This window comes from Natator depressus, chromosome 3, assembly GCF_965152275.1.
Source record: "Natator depressus isolate rNatDep1 chromosome 3, rNatDep2.hap1, whole genome shotgun sequence".
Lineage (NCBI taxonomy): Eukaryota > Metazoa > Chordata > Testudines > Cheloniidae > Natator > Natator depressus.
The window spans coordinates 16,566,130-16,586,551 of NC_134236.1; the positions used below are offsets into that span (position 1 = coordinate 16,566,130).

The 20,422-nt window shown below is 39.1% G+C and overlaps 1 protein-coding gene across 5 annotated transcripts in view; it reads right to left on the bottom strand.

The window, feature by feature from the left end:
• The window catches only part of SUPT3H (SPT3 homolog, SAGA and STAGA complex component), a 465,528-nt gene that overhangs the window by 105,018 nt on the left and 340,088 nt on the right, over nt 1-20,422 (bottom strand). For all 5 annotated transcript variants that reach the window (XM_074947470.1, XM_074947468.1, XM_074947469.1 and 2 more), the window contains 2 exons: nt 19,060-19,150; nt 16,791-16,927 (listed from right to left, as the gene is read on the bottom strand). In XM_074947470.1, the coding sequence (XP_074803571.1) occupies nt 16,791-16,927; nt 19,060-19,150 (228 nt within the window). The remainder of the gene's footprint in view (nt 1-16,790; nt 16,928-19,059; nt 19,151-20,422) is intronic.

Sequence of the window (20,422 nt, forward strand, 5' to 3'; positions counted from 1 at the left end):
ATTCTATTACTGTTTAGTAGTGCGATTAAAACTGTGATTAATTTTTGTAATCTAGTTAATTTGTTTTACATTAAGAGCTTGTGTTAATTGCGATTAAGTGACAGCACTACTTTGTAATAAATTGGTAAGGCATGATTTTCCTTTAGAAATCATAGAATATCAGGGTTGGAAGGGACCTCAGGAGGTCATCTAGTCCAACACCTTGCTCAAAGCAGGACCAATCCCCAATTTTTGCCCCAGATCCCAAATGGCCCCCTCAAGGATTGAACTCACAACCCTGGGTTTAGCAGGCCAATGCTCAAACCACTGAGCTATCCCTCCCCCCCATTAAAAGCTGTGTTGACTCTTCCCCAACTTACTGTGTTCATCCACATGTCTTATAGTTCTGTTCTTTACTATAGTTTCAACCTATTTGCCTGGCACTAAAGTTATAGATATTTACTGCTCAGAGAACCTACATTAACAAGCATTCAGTAAAGCATTATTAAAAGGAATTGTTTAATATACACGGACAAGCACGTAAGCACTGTGGGCCAGATCTTGCTCCCATTGAAACCAATAGTAAAACTAGCACCGACTTCAGTGAAGTCAACTGTATGTGATCAGCATGCTACAAAATTATGTGCAAATACTCTTTGGGAAATTGCAGCATGAAGTCAGTGCACAAGCGATGCACGATTCCAAACATAGGCACATGTGTCCGAGAGTGTTATCTAGCTGTTAGAACAAGGAATTGGGCACCAGCAATACTAGGTCCCATTTGTGGCACTGTCACCAAATTGCTGTGTGACTTTAGAGAAGAGAGTGAGTGAGGCTGGTTTAAGCAAGTATTTATTAGGTATTTGCAGATCCCTGCATGGTTACTTCAGACTTTTAAAGCAAGGCAACTCTTAGGGCTTGATTCTCAGTTAGTCCGAACCTTCTGTAGTCATTGACATTAGAGCAAAGTGAGTGCAGAGAGGTGTATATAATACTCCCAAGCCAGAATGACAGCAGTTTACACCCACTTTACATTAGGGTAAAAAGCTATACAAGGTGTAGGGCAATGGAGAATCAGACCCTCAGCCTCAAAACTAAAGTTTGATTGAAGAATAATAAAAAAAAGATACCAGGACAAATTTTGCTCTCATTGGGAATGCACATATGTAACTGAGAGCAGGATTTGGCCCACTGTGTATATTTCATGAATCTAATGCTAACCTGTGCGATGTTTTATTGTTTGTTTAATTAATTCTGTAGGATTTTCCATGATACTCATCACCACTGTATCTGAACAGCTCACAGACATTAAGGAATTTACCATCACAGAACCCTTGATGTAGGGATTATCCCCATTATAAAAATGGGCAACAGAGACACTGCAACTTTCCCAAAGTGCAGTGCTTTAATCATAAAACTATTCTCTCTCTTCCCCAATGGTTACAAAAAAGGATAGAGGTAAGCCCCTGGAATGAATTGACCTTGCTCCATTAAACACAACTGGAAAATTATGCAAATCTGGACCATCATTCTCCGTTTAAATTGTCTTGTTTCTTCTGCCCAAGAACAAGCACCCCACAAAACTACAAAGTGTTCACAAAAAAACAAAAACCAGATGCTGGTTGACATTAATTAAAATATTACAATGAGCCAAAAATACTATGGGACTGTTTCTGTAAATAAAAAAGAAAAAAAAATACCCAAAAGTATTTTCCCCGGCAAAATCCCACACAAGACATTTCTGAGTTGTGCAAAATTTTCATAACAAAACCACAAACCAATGAGTTTTGGGGGTTTGTTCACACCTGAAAGTCAAAATGAAACACAATGAGATGTAAACCCATTCAAATAAAAAAAAAAAAAAAAGAAAAAGTTTGCAAAACCCCTATACATAGAAATTGGCATCTTTCACAGAGTTCCATTTAATGCCCAAAATGTGGATGTTTCACACTGCAGAAATCAAATTTCCCTAAAAATCTCTCTCCAGTAAATCGGGTCTTATATCATTTCTACTATTTCATGGTACGTCGAGTATTTATATTTTTGGAGAGTGGTGTAGCGCATCCATAACTTCCATTGACTTCAATGGAAGGAGCAGGGCCTAAACACTTCTCAGAACTGGGTCCTTGCTTTGTGACACGATAAATTAGTGTAGTAATACTTATGCTTTATGTATTTATAAAAATAAAATACTAGTACAATAGTTTTGAAGGGTATATTTCCTGGGTTGGGGGGGAAAGGGAGAGCAAAGAGCATCTACTGTATGTGGATTCATTAGCATAAGCTTTACTGATAGTTTATCCTGTTTCCTAATGAAAGCAAAAAAACCACCATGTCTCTATTAAAAAGCAATCAGATTTGCTATGCTGGTGACACTTTAAAGAGCACATTATGTGGGAAAACAAAATAAACATTTACCCTGGCAAATGCAAGTGGATTTGGGGTTTTGACATACTTGGCAGGCAGGTAGAATTACATTCATGTCAAGTATGCAGAAAAGCTAATATAATATTTAAATATTTGTTTAAGTAGTGTAGTATTTAAAGCAACACATTAGAAGAAACATTTTTATTAAAACAGTTTAAAGGTTTTTTTTTTTTTATTAAAGGACACTACATAAAAGTAATGTTTAGCTGAAATCAGTACTTTTGCTCCCTTTGTTATAATTCCATTTATTTTCCCCAAGGTAAGTGTCTTCATCCTCTTTAACCGTCAAGTCTTTGTTTATATTTCTAAAACAAAGGCAGTTTTATAGTGATGATTTAAACTGATAATGAATATGTGCAACTTTCCAAGGATCCAGCTCTTGAGAATCGTAATCTTACAAATGTAGATATAATCAGTTAACGCTGGCTGGCCACATACCCAGCTAAGTTTTACAGATGTCATGTGGCTTTAGATGTTCAACACACACACTTACTTTAAAGCTTTCTAATTCTGAATCAAAATGTAAAAATATATATATGGACTGAGATTTGCAAAGTCGCCTACAGATCTCAGCCATACTGCATACCATGAACCCAATTTATAAATAGGGCTGTTTCAACAGGACACCCCAAATCTGCATATTTTGCACACTTAAGTGGGCTCTTAGTCACCAAGGCATGGGCTTGAGTGTCCAAAATCAGGATCTGGATGTCCTGTTTACATGTTTGAAAATTCAGCTTCCCAGTGTGTATGCATCTATATTTGACACCCTGTATACATACACACACACAGGGCCATTCATCCATGCTAGCAGAAGCTGTAAGGATGAAAGTTCAATATCCATTATAAGCCTCCATTAATCTCAATTACTCATAATTTTCTGAAACAACTTCATTTGTATAAGAGATTTTTCCATGCTTTTTCTCAGCTCCCAAGAGAAGTCTGACAAAATACGTAACAAAATTTGTTCAGCCATTTCTGAACTGTGCGTGTGTAAAACTAAAATAATATTAAAAATAACACTTTTGCCATACATTTTGAACATACATAATTTTAAAACATACTTAGAATTTGTTTGAACATCTGCAAATCTTATTGAGATGTAAATATTACGCAAATTCTAACAATAATGAGCATAAGCTTTCGTGAATGCATCCGATGAAGTGAGCTATAGCTCATGAAAGCTTACGCTCAAATAAATTTGTTAGTCTCTAAGGTGCCATAAGTACTCCTTTTCTTTTTAAAGAACTGATAGTCTTACAGTAGTCACCATTCGAAGTTAGGCTATAGTTACCACATTATGTTATCTGAACAATTGCAATATCTTCTGTGATATACTATTGTAACTGCTAGTAAATGCTGACTCCGTAGTGAGGACTGCTACTGCATGCTTAGGGTTTTGAGTTTGTCATGACTCTTTGAAGGTCATATTTGGAGCTGTCAATCAAAAGTGGACCGCTTAACTTAAAAAAAATAAAAATTAAAGATATCAGGATGATCAAGTATATTGTTATATCATCTCCCTGAGAACTTTACTCCAATTCAGAAACTGGAAAACAGCTCTCCGGTCTTAGTATGCACAGGGAAAGATTGTGCAACTAACACTTTCGTTTTGTATGTGTGTGGTTACATGTAAGGCAAACTGCCTGACTTCAGTATGTCTGACAACACTATTATAATTATCAGATATAAAACAATTAGCTTCTGATATGAGGTGACAGCTAAAACATCTATGATATACATTTTTTCCAAGCGGATGTAGTGTGTGTGTGTGTCCCTTTTTCTAAATCGTTTGATTTGGTCTTCCAGAGGAGATGGGACCTAACGCCAGATGCTGTGTGTAGTACAATTTTTTCCGGCAGATGTCTGCAGCCTGAGAGAATCAACAGGGCTTTGAATAACATCTCCAGCATAAGAGTCTTCTTGTCACAGTTGCTGTATGTTATAGGATATGAATCCCACACAAGTGGATGAACCGATTTTAAATAATACCATCTGACAATGGCAGAAAAAATTGTTAGAAGGTCTGACAAAGTCCTGGAGATGGCTGTTAGCCTTGGGAAATAAAATCCAGCCCACTGACAAAATCTGCTCATCCTTCTTTTGTTTGATCAGATGAACATCCAAATTTAATGATTCCTTTCTAAGATCCAGAGGCAATGTTTCAACAGCATTTAACTGAACTGCCAAGGAGCTTTCATTTTTGCCCTTTAAATATGCCATTCAAAAGAATATTTTAGAAAGATGCTAACTTTAAGAACTGTTTGAATATACTACAGCATGCATCTTCATATGTTTTTGATATTAACATGATTTCACATTCACAGTTCATGTCATAGCTTGTAATGAAATCATTTTTAGAATTAAAAAGAATAACTAGCTAAGACTCAAATGTGGTACCGACCATATTGATTCCAGACTGCCAAGAAAATTATAAGAGCGAGAAACAATCTGTATAGAAGGGGTCAACATCTTATTCCTCAAGTCAATAATTCCACAGGCTGGAGTTAGGGGCTCTTTTCTAGAAGTAAAAATAAACTCAGGGCCCCCATTTTTTTAGACTGAAAACAATCTCCCAAGTTCACAGCAATTTATTTCTAATGGTGATAGCACAGGACCGGGGCTATGTCTTCACTGCAAACACAAGTCTGTTTTTACTTGGAGATAGTTAACCCAAGAAAGCTATTTTGATGTAAAATCCTAGTGGAGGTAAGGTACTGTAGTCATTACCTTGATATAGCTACTTGAGGTAAATCCCAAATTGGGGGAGGGGGTTATAGTGTTGACCTGACTACCTGCAATGAGGTTAAAAACTACCTGTATCTTGTTTCCACTAGGATTTTATACTGAGATAACCAGCTCAAGTAGACAATCTGAATGTAAAAACATACCATATGTAGCAGCAAAGACATAGCTTGGGAGTCAGTACTTATGGATTCTACTCCCAGCTCCTTGAGCAACTGATTTAACCTCTTTGTGGCTCAGTTTACTCAAATGTAAAACACGTTAAGCAATAATTATCTGCATTAAAAGGCTAAATATTTAATACTTGTAAAGTGTTGTGTGATTCTTGGTTTAAAAGAAACTCATAAGTACAGGTTTCAGAGTAGCAGCCATGTTAGTCTGTATCCGCAAAAAGAAAAGGAGGACTTGTGGCACCTTAGAGACTAACGAATCTATTTGAGCATAAGCTTTTGTGAGCTACATCCAATGAAGTGAGCTGAAGCTCACGAAAGCTTATGCTCAAATAAATTTGTTAGTCTCTAAGGTGCCACAAGTCCTCCTTTTCATGTAAGTACAGTTTCATTATTGTTAATGGCCACTAAATCTAAAAATCTATTGTAATGAGAAATGTACATGGTTATTGCCTAAATCCCTTAAAAAGAAACCATGCCGTTTGTCATATCATCTGATCTCACTATCTGAGCAGTGTCTTCCTGAGTATTGGGAACTATCTGGAGTATTGTAGAGAAACTTGGAGGCTCAAGGAAGTCAAAGGTGCCTCCAGTCTTAGCTCTCTGTCCTTCCTCATGTGAGGGGTGAAAGCAGAGCAAACTGTTCTCTAGGACATACATGAACCTCTCCCAGGCACACTAGACACCAAACATGCAGCAGTCTATGGAAAGAGGGCTGAGCAGGACTCAAACCTTTTGAATTCTGTTCGGGGTTTGGGATCTGACAGAGCCTTTTGGATAATCTGAAGCAAGCAGCTGCAACTACTCCAACTAAATTACGAGTACACCTAAGAGACTAATTATAAGAAGAGAGGCTAACTAGAGTGCAGACAGAGGTAGTTCTGTTTAACTCTCACACTATCCATCTGTCTTCTCCTCTCCCTTGGAGTCCGTTGAACTTCAAGGCTGTGTGTGTGGGGCTACGGAGAAGGAACTGAGGCTACTGGGTTAGTGCTCTCCGTTACGTAAATGTAGTCAATGATGTCATCCTAATATGACAGCACTCTTGCCCCTCACCTGCAGCATACATAACTTTGGTGTACAGTTCCTCAGCGCGATGCTAGAGGCTCCAATTCCCATGAGTGGGAATGCACGAAGGCCCTCAAAGAGCAGCTTCAATTTCCATGCCAACGCCGAACAGTGTTCTAGGATCTCATGGTCTCTATGACAGCTATATGATTTAGTTGGGGATTGGTCCTGCTTTGAACAAGGGGTTGGACTAGATGACCTACTGAGGTCCCTTCCAAACCTGATATTCTATGATTCACTATGTCCCATGCAGTTTATGACCAAAGTCGTCATGATGGACACACGCTGGCTCTGAGTTTTGAGATGGAATTAGAAACAGGACTGTTAAAAAATATACCACTGTCAAACTGTTATCTCCTCTGGGTTTTGATCCTAGTCCCTGTCAGGGTGATAGACTTGTGTGCCCTTGGAGACTGATTGTCAAAATGATTTAGTTATGTTTATTTATTTATTCAGATTTACAAAAAAAAATAAAAGGACCAAAAAGATGCTCACCTATGGCAGGTACCTCTAAAACCCTTACACCCAGAGCTGCAATCACTCCTGTGCCAGGTCTGCTCAGTTTCTGACTGCCACTGCTCCAACCACCACACCTGACTGCCCACACACTGGTCCATGACAGGTAACGTCTGTAAGACCGCTAAACCATTGCTCAAGCAAAACTAATTTTCCATCATAGCCTCAGGCAGAAGGGGTGGGCCGGGCTGGGGGCTAGCCTCCCCGAGCCCGCAGTTCACCCGTTGCCCATGCTCACAGTAAACTCCCATGGTTTTGCCACGAGGATAAGTTTTTATCTACATTTTCTTTTTGGATCAGTTTTCTTTCCTGTATCAAGAGAAGAACACAGTATGTGGGCATTGTCCCATATATTTAGGTTGCCCAATATTTTCCATTATAAAGGATTCTTGTAGCCTTTCGTTGGAGAAGCATTAACATTCCTGTTGTTTGCAGCAGGCCTTTGCTATTCAGGAGGAAGACACCTCTCAGGAAACAGAAGTGCCTTTCCTCTCTTCTGTGAAATTCCATTCACATTTAGTTGTGTAGTAGTAAAGTGTTAAAAATCACCATTTCTGTTCTCTCACTCGAGTTCCACAGGAAAATTCTGATAGCATGCCAAAATCACTGAGCGTTCTAAAGAGCCCAGCTCGTGCTGTCACCAAAGCTTCAGAAGAGGACATTGTACTGGAAATGTATAGGAGCAGCTATAAGGGGAAGAGAGAGTGAGAGCCAGGCTGGGCTTCCCCCTCCACACATGGCTCTAGCAACGCATACTCTCTGGTGGCACAATATGGGACAGGAGCACCCCAACTCCCTGGAGGGTGGGAGATGGAGAGAGACAAGGCAGGCTCTCCATAAACCTACCTCTACTGTTACATCTATCACATAGTCCCAGCATAGCATTCTACACACACACCTCTGGGGCATAACAATGGAAACAAAATCCTCCAACTCCTGGCAGCCCATCCCCGGTTCTAGGGGCACTATATGGGGCAGGAACCCCCACCTCCCAGAGAGGGGAAGCGAAAGAGCTGAGTTGAGCCTGGCTGCGTCCCATCACCACCTGGATCCAGCACATGGATCCCAACCCAACCCAACCCTCAACTCTGGGATAAGAGCCTTCCCTGCTGCCAGCTAACACACTGAGTCCTGTAGTTCAGGTCAGCTAGATCTGTGTTGCAGTGCTGAGGCTCAAGGTTCAAACCCCGCTAATGATGCAAATGGGGGGACTTTGTGAGAGTTGTATAAAACAGAATTTGTTTTTACGTTTACCTTTAAAAAAAAAACAACCTCAGAAATTACATACAATGACTTCAATGCACAAAAATTACTTCAAAGGAATGTTACTAAGGTTGCAATGCCAAGTTTTATGGTTGACTGTGCAACCTTTGTTTGATCCCGTTGTGCATATGACTTTAATTACATGATCATATGTGATGTGATCATAAGCACACATTTTTCCAGGAGACCCCCAAACTCATTCAGTGCATAAGGATACTGAATTAAGGTTGCATGGGCAACCCTAAATCGGGTGTTTCCTAATTTCTGAGAGCATGACTCTGCAGCCTAATTACTGTTGTTTTTGTTTTTATTTAGTTTAATTTGTGTGTGTATATCTTTTACACACACAAATTACATGAAAATAATGTTATTAAGGTTGAAAAGTCAACCACTAAAAAGTTAGGAAATGCTCGAATTAAGGTTGTCTGTGAGTATGCATTATGATGCAGTCTTTAATCACAATACTATTTTTTCCACAGGATCCCTTTCTCAATCAGTGCACAGAATCGATGGTGCTCACTTACTGAGCAGCTATTTAATATTTTGTTTTATCCTCGTTCAATCTGTGGCCCAATGCCTTATTTACTGCACATTATTCAAACCTTGCTCTGAAGACACAATTATTTATTTCCTCATGGACTTTTTCTATGCTGCTCATTGCTGTAGTATCTGAATACTTCACAAATATTAATTTATTTTCACAAAACCCTCTGAGGTGAGGAGGTGGTATTATCCCTGTGATGCTTTATGATTAAAGATGACCATTTATATCATACAATTACCATACATCTTGTACAAAGTGTATCATGTAAGGTGTCGATGGAAAAGTTATAATCTATCAAGCATGATTATCCTGGTTAAATCCATGTATCATCTTTGTATCTGAAGTTATGAATATTGGCTATGTACTTGCATCTTAAACCCGTGTCGTATTCTTGGATGACATGCACCAGATAGATTTACATCAGGGCTAGACAGCTATGTATTGATGGTCTATCAAGGACACTCAGCTCCCACAATGAGCTATAGAATGAGCTCATCCCACCCAGTAGGTCTTCTGTGGATGCCTCAGACAGCTACGTGCTGGTGGCCATCCCGTGATTCAGCAAACCATGTGTAAGGATATGTGATATGCTCATGTCACCCTAGACACCATTCTGGGCCAGTAACTTTTCACAAACAAGGGCTGTGGACTTTGTTTGGGACAGTAATTTTCCATGAACATGGCAGAGAACATAAAAGACATCTCCATGTTGTTTCTTTTCCTGCTCTAATTCTCTGGACGGTGGATTTACAACTAAAAGGAGCATCTTGAACTATAAACTGAGGACCTTCCAATTTCTTGGAAGTTACCAGAGAGATGTTACAAGTCATCAGTCATTTCCATCACTGCTACGAACCTGATATAAGGACTTTGCAGTCATTTGTATGCATATGATCTATTAACCATTTATAACTCTGCTTTTCTTTTATTAATAAATTTTTAGTTAGCTTACTGAGCATTGGCTGACAGTATGATATTTGGGTAAGATCTGAACTATATATTGACCTGAGGGTGTGTCTGATCCTCTGGGATTAGTAAGAACCTCACATACGGTGAATTAGGTTTTCAATAATCCCTCACCATGTCAGACCTATTTATCTGGATGGGAGCCGAGGGCTGAAATGTCTAAGCAGGACTATGTTTGGCTTCTGGTTAACCAATATTGCCCTGCAGAAGCTATTTTGTTACTGGCTTGGTGAATCTATTTAGAGAGTAAACCACCAGTTTGGGGGACTGCCTGTCCTATTTCTTGCAGTCTGCCCTGAGTGTGGTATTTTCAGTGTGGCTCATCACAGGCACCCAGTCACAATTCCCATTTTATAGATGGGGAACTGAGGCACAGAGAGATTAAGGTCAAAAGTAGCTACAGTTTGAGACACCTTCGACCTGATTTTTGAGAGTACTTAGTATTATATAGCATGTGATATGCTCAAAACACCGTTCCCACTGACTTTAGTTGCAGCTGAGAGTGCTCAGTACTTCTGCAAAGGTCTCAAGTCAGACACCCAGAAAATGAGGAACACACAAAAAGTGACCACATGCAGCAATTTTTGATTTAAGTGACTTGCCCAGCATGGGGTCTACAGGCAACAGTCTCCTTCACTACAGAATCCTGATTCATTTCCAGAGCAGGTTCATCTTGTGCACTGAATGAGACAAGGGTCCTGTGGAAAAAATAGCATCATAATGCATATGCAAAAGGCGGCCGTCTAAGGAACCTTAATTCTGATATTTCCTACCTCTTGAGTGCTTAACTTTGCAACCTTAATAATGTTCTTTTAATATAGCTTTTTTGGATATATATTTTCTAGGCTTTAAGAAAATACAAACTGGGAAAAAAATTCCATAAGGTGGCATCATACTGACACCCACATGGACAGTTAGTAGCATTGCAACCTTTATATTCACCACACAGACCTTAGCAAACAATAAACTGATAGTAGGAGCAGACTGAATTTTGTATGTGGACCAGTACTAGAAGGGGATAAAATGCTTTGCTGAGGGGTTCACAGATATTTGCTGACAGCAGAGGAGCGGTGAGACTCAAGAATCCCGGATTCCCTTCCAGGCTCTGGATGGGAGTGTGGTCTAGTGGAAACAAACTCTTTTGCCATATCCCTGTTCCATCCTGTCTCTTCCCATGCCTGGCTCCGTGTCCCAGTCCCATTCTCCTTTCCCAGCCAGTCCTAGTCTCTCCCTCCAGGCTCGCTGTTGGAATCCCAACTCCCAGTCTCTCCCCCTCCCAACATCCAGTTCCTGTCTTCTTGCCAAGCCAGTTCATCCCCTCCAGGCTCCTTGTCCAATCTGTCTCTCCTTTTCCACCCAACCAGCTTTCAGTTCCAGGCTACCTCCCCAAGCTCCTCATCCAATTTCAGTCCCAGTTCTCCCACTCCGTGTCAGATCTGTCTCTCCTCTTGTTGCCCCTGTTCCCACCCAGTGGTTCCTAATCCCAGTCCTTGTCCATCCAGTCCCTGTCTTGCCCCCTTCTCCCCAGCTCCACATCTGATCTGTTTCCCCCCAAATAACCTTGCTCCCCATACACCCCCAGTTTCCTTCACTGGCTCCCAATGCCACCCTCCCCACCCCAGCTCCCAATCTTCTTGTCCAGCCAATCCCTCTCTTTCCCATGGTTCTCAGGCTGTCTCCTTGCCCAATCCATCCTAGTCTTGGCTCTCCAGCTCCCAGGGGCAGTTTCCATCCCTTCCTCCAGTCCCAGTCTCACTAGACTACTTATCCCAATCTACTCCTCTCTCCCCCTCCTGGTCCACAGGTTGTTCCCTCTGCATTTTAATCAGATGGCTTCCTCCTCCAGGGGGGAGTCACTGAGAGCACAGAAGAGACAGGCTGCTCTCACTTCCAGTGCCCAGCCCCCAGCCTGATGCACCGCACCTAAGGGCAGCAATTTGTGCTCGTTCTCTACATGAGTATAATGAACAAGGTATTTGGGCACCACTACACCTTTTTGAAACTCCTCACCCACTGTTTCTACAGAACACACAAGAAATGAACCAGTCCTATACATTCCACACACAGCCCTCTTCCTGCTGGGAGATTAAAGAAGAATTCCTTGCAACTTACTCTATTTTGCAAAAGAGTGAGCGAAACTAGTTTCTTTTCCGTGAACTATGCACAGCTCACCATAGGCTTTTCAATGAGTGCAAGTATTTCCATTAGCTCCATTGGGAGAATCAGGTCTAAACTGAATATGAATCTACGGATCTTAGAACAGGTGGTATACTGGCCTACTTCGTTTTTAAATATGTCTTGTGTGTAATTTTATAGGACAATATCTTCTAACAAGCCACACATTTTGCCTACCCCTTTCCAAATGTAACCAAGCTTTAACTTTTTCTTGGCTTCAAGCCTACTTTCTAAAGGTACTGTATTCTTCTATTGAAGTTATTTTCCCTCCACTGTTTATTCAAAAATGCAATGTACTATGAAAGCATTATGGTGGCTATTCCTGCTGAATTATTGCTGTATAAAATCGGAGTGTTGGAAATATATCCCTAAACTAGCAGACAGAGTGACAGATGAATGGTGTTCCTTTTAATCCTAAGGGAACAACAACTGAAATACAGCATTCACAGTGTGATGCTGTTTGCATTCCTTTGCATGTCAGTTCAGATTTCTGATGGGAAGGCTTTTTCCCTGTGGGGGAGATATCACCATTATAAAACAAATGATGGCAAATGACTTTTTTAGAAAGGAAAAGAAACCTTCTACACTAAATTACATTTAAAATGGGTCATTTTTGCAATTACTTTAGCTGAAAATAAACAAGAGTTCTGACTATTAAAATATTTGTTTCTAATTTTTATCAGCACATAGCAGTAATTCTGACAAATTTTTATATGAAAAAACAACATTAGGAGAACTTTACGTGGGTATTCTCAAAAGCAGCTAAGGGATTTTAGAGCACACTGACTTTCAATGGGTCTTGTGCTCCTAAATCCTTTAGACACTTTTGAAAATGTCCTGTATTTGCACAATTAAGCATTCAGAAGTAAGAAAAGACCACCGGCATCCTTACTTCACATGATGATTCAGTATACAATTTTTGTAGCCAGATATTTATTTAGCATTTTGTAAGTGCTTTGGTTTACTGTGTGTGTTGCAGATAAACAAAGTACATAAAAGCCATTTCTGTAAAGACTATGGAGTAAACTGTACTTATGCACCATGTACTAAGATTGGAAACCAGATTCTCTTCATTGATCCAGGCCATTTCCACCACTCAGGAGGTACAGAGGGACCACATATTAACCATTACCTATCCAGCTGTGAATTCCTCTGGCATGTGGGAAGTCTCAGCTGACATAAAGTCAGCATAATTTGCTTCTATGCCACCACACCTTTTGGTCAGAGATAAGGGACGGGCCACAAGGGGCATGACTGGAGTTCAGCAGTACACATTAGCGGATGGTCTCTTAGGGACTGTTACCAGGTGGCACAGGTTGGTTGTTCTAACTCATGTTGGGGCTGAGATTGTGCAGGGCAGCGAACCAGAACATTGTAGTTTACCTGAGCTTAGAAAGGAATCTGCCCCAAATATAAGAGCAAATCTACTTTCACTCTGTATTTCTTGACAGTAGAGTGTTACTCTTCTTAACCTTAACAGAGCATTTCCTGACCTTTGAGAGCTTGATTTTGTAATCTTAATGGGGCACTGCTGCTAGGTTGTTTTTTTAAAGGGTCCACCTCGCAGGAATTAGTATCTTATTGTATATTAGGTGACACGAATGAGAGAGAGAGTTCTTGCCTCAAAAAGGCATGTAATCGAAGACAATTACCACAGCAGCCTGAAGCTCCTCCAGCACATCTTAAAATCTGAAAGGCTGTCATCCATAGGAGAGTGAAGTACGTGGCCAAACTAATATTTATGAAAATAGACCACCTGAGAAGTTCGAAGTACCAGCGCATTCACACGCACACAATCTAATCAGTAAATTAGAAGACAAATGCAAAAAGTTTAGACCAGCACATGCCAGCTCACCTCTTTGGCCAAGCCATGTCATACACAAATTCTAATTCTAACCAATTTTCTCTTTTGAAGTGCGACTTTTAAGACACAGAGGAAAGCAAACTTGCAATCTATTTGCAATGTTTCATTGTGCTAATGGATTCTATGGTACACTAGAGGCAGCAGAAGGAAAATTCAATCACAGAGTGATGCCAATGCTGATTATTCTACTGCACTTTAAAGGCAGGAGGCTACAATCCATAAGTCAAACACGGTTTCCCAAAAGACTACCACAGTTGTGGTTTACTCTTGAGAAACTGTAACCTATCAAATCAGAAACAGGCAATTTCTATGCTCCTGACAGTTCCACTTTCTACTGTCTATAGTCAAGTTATGTCTATGAGGTGGAATATTTTATTCCATCTACAGTTTTGTTACTTTAAGTAGCATAACATGGGTCGTTTACTGTTAGTCTGGAACACTGAGGTTTAACGATTCAGTGATACAGAATCACTAATCCAGCTTTTATTGACAAGGCAGTTTACTGCTGCAACTATTTATTGCTGTTTTTGATACTTTCTTATACTGATACATGGACTGTAATATACAATACAATTGCAATATAATCATGTACTTAATTGAACTGAGAATGATTCTTCTACTCTCAAATACTTTTAAGCCCTGAATTTTAAGATTATTCATCTTTCACTTGCACCTTTTTGATTCCTATAATTGCCAGAGGTAGTATGCTTGTGTCAGATTAACACTATAGTAAGATGTCTCTAGCTGCAAGATATTCTGATTGTAGAATGCCCCTTCTATGTAAATTAACAGAGTTAGCTGATATTTTTCAATCAAAGCTACTTGTTCTACTTCATTAGTGTTTGAAAATGGGTTGGAGCTTTCCTTAATCTTCAGTGATGGAAATATGTGATGGACATCATAGAAGAGGAAGACATTTCATGTAATTTCAGCTATAATTTTATCAAATATTTTTTAAAGAAATAAAGCATAGACAATATTTGCTTTCGGTATCGTAAGTGAAACCATACCACTAAACAATCATATCCTGTTTAGCCCATAATGACATCAGAAATATATGTTTATCATCTGCTCCGGACAAGTTAGCATGTTTTTGGCCCTGGGCAAAGCAGAACTGAAACCATTTGCAGTTGTCCAAACCAAGATAACCACACATTTCTGAGGTAATTGATACCTAAAAGGAACACTGCCTTTAGATCACAGTTCACGATTTAAGTACACTAATTCCTTAAAGAAGGTTGTTAAAGTTTTGAAAGTATGTATGTCTATTGGACTTCCTCCAAAATTTAGCATGGGTTAATCATAATCTACTGCACACAGAAAATGTGATACACTAGACTACTTAACATACTAACAACTCTTCTTTTTAGGAATGGAATACATTCTCTGCAATTGCTTATTTCTCCCGATCCACTCCAAAAAATAAAATTAAAAAAAAGTGTGGAGGGGGGCAAAATTCTGAGCACTTTGAAGTAACATGCATCATGAACTAGATTTCTGGTTCTATTACAAACACTGACTACAGACTTCATGGTGTTTCAATGTGAATGCACTGTAAAAGTTATAGGGCATGGCTCTTTTCTCATTCTGGTGCAAATCACGAGTAAATTCATTGAAACTAATGGAACTAGACCACTGTAAAACCAGCGTGAGAGGAGACTCAATCCTATTATGAATTTAATTGCATCCCCTACGATTCATGAACTGAACTTTTATGAGGGGGGAAAAAAGGGTAAATGAAGTCATGCTAAAGCTTAGCCTATGGCATGTGAGCATATTCCCCAGCAGGCTGATAGAAAAGAATTATCTAGAAAGTAGGAATGGGCTCCTCCAGGATAAGTGTCTTCACACTTTTCAAGCAACTCCTACAGTTTAGCTGACTAAAAAGTTGGTTGTACTGGCACAAGTAAATGTAAAGCAGCAAACAGTTGCGGGCCAGGGCCCAGAACAGTTGCTCTCTCATTAATATAGTATTACTACTTACCACTTGTATACTGTGCCAAAAACATGCATGGTGCTGTACAGAACCAATAAAAGGAAATGTCCTTCCTCCAAGGAACTTAAAATGCAGGTTGAGTGGTGGGGAGGGAAGATCTTAAATGACTTGGCTGAATTGCCACTCCTGCTACAGAGGCTGGAAACCATTGCTCTATGGCATGGTTTCTCAACCTGGGGGTCACAACCACCCAGCCCTCCCCGTATTACTAAATGGGGGGAGATCCTGGCGAGATTCTGCCTAATTGGGATGGGAGGTCCAAGTACAAGAAAGACTGAAAACCACTATTCTAGCACAGGATGAAAATCAAGTTATTTCTTATCTAGGCTTCTTAGGAAATCCACCAACAGATAGAAGAACCAGGAAGGCATAGTTGTCAAATATGTCAGACAGCTCACCACAAAGAAAAGAAAAACAACAACAAAAACCCCTACCACCTCTCTACCACTGAAAATATGTAAATTCTTTTTAAAAAGCAAACAAGACACTTTAGAGGTCTTATAAATAATACAAAGTAAAGACATTCAGGGCAGATCTCTGAAATAATAACGAAGATAGACTTTAAATGTATACATAGAAAAGGAAGCAGATCTTAAACAGAGAAGGATAAGCTCAAGACTGTGTGGTGTGGGAGCAGAACACTTTCCACTTTATTTCTAAGCTATGCTAACATGGAAAAAGGAAGCTGATTGTACATTCTTTAAAAACATTTTCCCATATAAAAGGAGTAATCAGAAAGACTTCCTCACAACTGGCACTATCCTAACCACAATATTTTGAAATAGAATTTGCTGTCTATCCAAGGAAAACAGAGCTGAGATGGATTGAAAGATCTATGACTACATCTAGTTCATCCCCCTACCTCTCAGCATGCATACGCAGGATATCAAGAAACATTTGCTTCTTGGAAGAAACATGGAAATAAGATTATATTTACACCATCTACCTAGAAAGGCATCAATGATTTGAAAAGTGGTGAGAAAAAAATATATCAGAACAACATGATGTATGACATCTATCGCACATTTCCTTTCTATTCTGGGATTGGATGTGAGTGGGGAAAAGGACAGAAATTACCTCCATCCGCTCTTGTTTAACATCATCAATCTCATCATCTTCAAACATAGCCAAGAGCTCCCCAGTCTGATCAATAGAGTTGAGAAAGTCTTGAGCCAGCTTCTGACGTTTGTTGACACTGCTACTATTGAATTTGTCTATAGAAAGGTGAACAAAATTAAAAACAAGTCTGTTATTTTGGTTCATCTGTGATTCTTTACATCTGCAAGACATACTTTAATAACATTAAAAGTGAGGACCTCTTTGAACAATACAGTGCTTCCCATTCTGCTAACAAATATATTCTAAATATTCTGTTAGTCACTAAGTTTAAACCCTCTTTTGGAAAAGAACATTTTTGCTCATGGGAGGCTCTGTACCTGTGCACAGTTGCGAGGGCCTGCTTTTACTTATATCTTCACACCCATCCTCACACCATCATTAGCGCCTCCTGACCCCAAATGTCTGAGTTTGGAAAATGAGGCCATGACAACCACTTATCAAACTGCAACATTAATTACTAACATCACAGGCTTTCATAACCAGAGTGCACTATGAAAGTGAACTATATCAAACAGGGCACAACCTGCTAATCATCTGAGCCAAAACTGCCCTATGCTCAACCATAACTGATATGCCCTCTGCCCTGCCAATCATAAGCAAACACTTTAAAACCCTTTCTTGTTACCACCTGATCTGCACAGAATCTTCCTGCGGAGGTGACTCCTCTCTCATGCGCATGCATACACTCAGCCAATGTAACACGGGGGAGAAAGTTCCTTCCCAAATGCATACATGGCAATCAGTCAATCTTAATGACCTTATGTCTTAAAAGCAATCATCACACAAACCTCAAAGTGCAACTTTGCTGCTAGGACAGGATATAAGATAGGTCACCTCTCAGACAAACTCCAGAAGACCCTGGGTAAAAAGTTAACTAAACTGTTGGCATTAGAGCAGAATTAGAGCCTGTTTTATCCCACTGTCAACTACGGAGATAGTTGGACACACAGCCTATTTACCAAGAGGACAATCCCCTCCCAGTAAAGAAACAAACAAGAAAAAGGGGAAGGAAGACAACAAGCCAGTTGCTAAGTAGCCCATGAAGAAATCCTGGCACAGCATGTCATATCTATATGAAGGCTGGGAACCTCATTTTGCTATAAAACTGAAAATTCAGCAAGTACAGTAGATGAGACCACAAAAAATGACGGTCAAATTTTCAAATGGGGCTTCTATAGTTTCAGCACTATATTTGCGCATACAATTTGTACAACGGACACTGCATGTGTAAAATACAGTGTGCTTAGAATTCATGGCTGCAACTGTAAAGCCCCATTTGAAAATTTAACTCTTAATTTTCAGGGGAATACTTACTTTTTAGTGGCATTTTCAAAAGCTCATGACTTACGGACGATTTAGATATGAAAACTATAATTTACTACTTCATTCAAATGAATTTAGTTCAATTTAGTGAGACTTTATTGGCATGACAAGCTACAAAAGTTTTGCCAAAGTGTAAAACAGAAAGAGACTCCCTCCTCAAGTATCTATTAAAAGTAAGAAAGATTTACCTCCGATCGGGTCTATCTGCAACCTTACTATCTGCCAATGAGAGGCCAGCTCTTCAGCTAGTGTAAATCAGCATAGCTTCTCTGACTTCAGTGGAGTTAAATGGATATTTACTAACTGAAGATTTGGCCCAAGATGAAACCAAAATCTACTCAGATTAAAAGTTATGTCCAGTTGTTTTAAATTCTGTGACTTGCTTATGAAATGGAGAAGAAAAAGTGTTTCCAATTCTTTAAACTATGCATTGGTTCCTTAAAATTTCAAACACAGGAAGAAAGTTCTGGTCATATATTAGTAGTAAGTGACTTTAAGATTATGGTTGCTTCATAAAATATGTCAAAAACCCTTGATAATAAATTAACAAATGTCCATTCAAATGAATCTCAAAGACATGTACCTCTCCCTTGCACACTGTAGCTGCCACATTTAAATTACCCATACTGAAATCAATTAGCCTTTTAATCAGCACCAATTTCTTAGTTCAACACAGTTCTGACATTAAACAGTCCGACTTATCATTTGGATTGTGAATGGAAATATTGAACTTTTATGAAGTAATCTGAATGGAAAAGCACAAGGTTAAATGGACTTGCCAAATAAGCCAATATTTTGAGTGTCAAAAACTATTTAGATGGGGGTATATATTTTCTGTTGAGATACACAGTGCACAATTTGATTATTCCCTTAAAAAGGCAAAAGTATCTTAAAGTTTTTCTACCTTCAAGGAGATCATCTTCTTCAATGCCTTTGACAATTTTAGATTTGTAGTCTCGGAAGAACATATATTTGAGCAGCCTTCTAAGCTTTTTCTAAGGGAGGAAAAAAAAGAACATTGATAATGATTAAAATGTATACAAAATGTTGCTTTACAGAATAGGGATCATTATAGAACACACACTGTGTGTACGTAGAGAGAGAGAGAGAGAGAGAGAAAGTAAGTATATTATTCGGTTAATATATAATATTTACTAAATATATCCAGAATCTCTGATTTTCCAGCAGCTCAATGCATGGAAAATCCCAATGACTTTAAGGAATCATCCACATGAGCAGCTGCTAATTTGGGCCCTCTACAGATTTATTATAGTGCAGTGATAAAAATTCTATTGACTCTGGGGCCTAAATTTTCAAAAGTGACAGGAGATTTTTGGTGCCACACCATTAAGGGCTGATTTTCAGAAGGCGGATGCTCAACACTTTCAGAAAATCAGGCCTGCTTAAGGTATCTCAAGTTGGGCACCCAGAATCATTATTTACTTTTGAAAATTTAGCCTATAAACACACAGTTCCAGGAGCTCTGAGTGAACATTAACCAACCTCCTCCAACACCCTCTTGGAAGCCTAACAGCTACTGTGTGCATATCATGCTCTATGATTAGGTGTGAAAATTTTCAAATGATATGTCAAAAATAGGCCATTTTTCAAAATGAAAAATTATCAAGAATTTGTGCTTTGACAAAATCAGAAAACATAAACTGTTGCAGTTTCTCAGCTTTTTGGGTTTCTTTGGCTTATTGGTATCCCTTTCCCTTTCCTTTCTTACCTTATTTAGTGACAAAAGAAGAAAAAAGTGTAGTGATTAAAGAAAGAACAAGTGGGATACAGAAAAAAGGGGAAAAAAGGAAAAGGTGGAAAATGAAAAATATTTTTAAAAAAATCAAGGAAAATGTTGAATTTTGAAAACTTGTTCCTTGTGTAAACCTGGGGAATGAAAATGATTTCAACATTTTTAGTCCAAATTATTTCATTTCTTGACCAGAATACTTATCCATAGATCCCAAGGCTAGAAGGGACCACAGTGATCCTCTAGTGGGACCTTCTGTATAGTTCAGGCCATAGAATTTCCCCAAAATAATTCCTAGAGTTCATCTTTTAGAAAAACATCCAATCTCAATTTAAAAATGGTCAGTGATAGAGAATCCACCACAACCCCTGGAAAATTGTTTCAGTGGTTAATTACCTTCATAGTCAAAAATGTTCACCTTATTTCTGAATTTGTCTACTTATTATAATAGAAGAAACTAAGTCAACCAAAATATGGGGTTGCACGACACTTTCCATTACAAAGTATTCTTATAGTC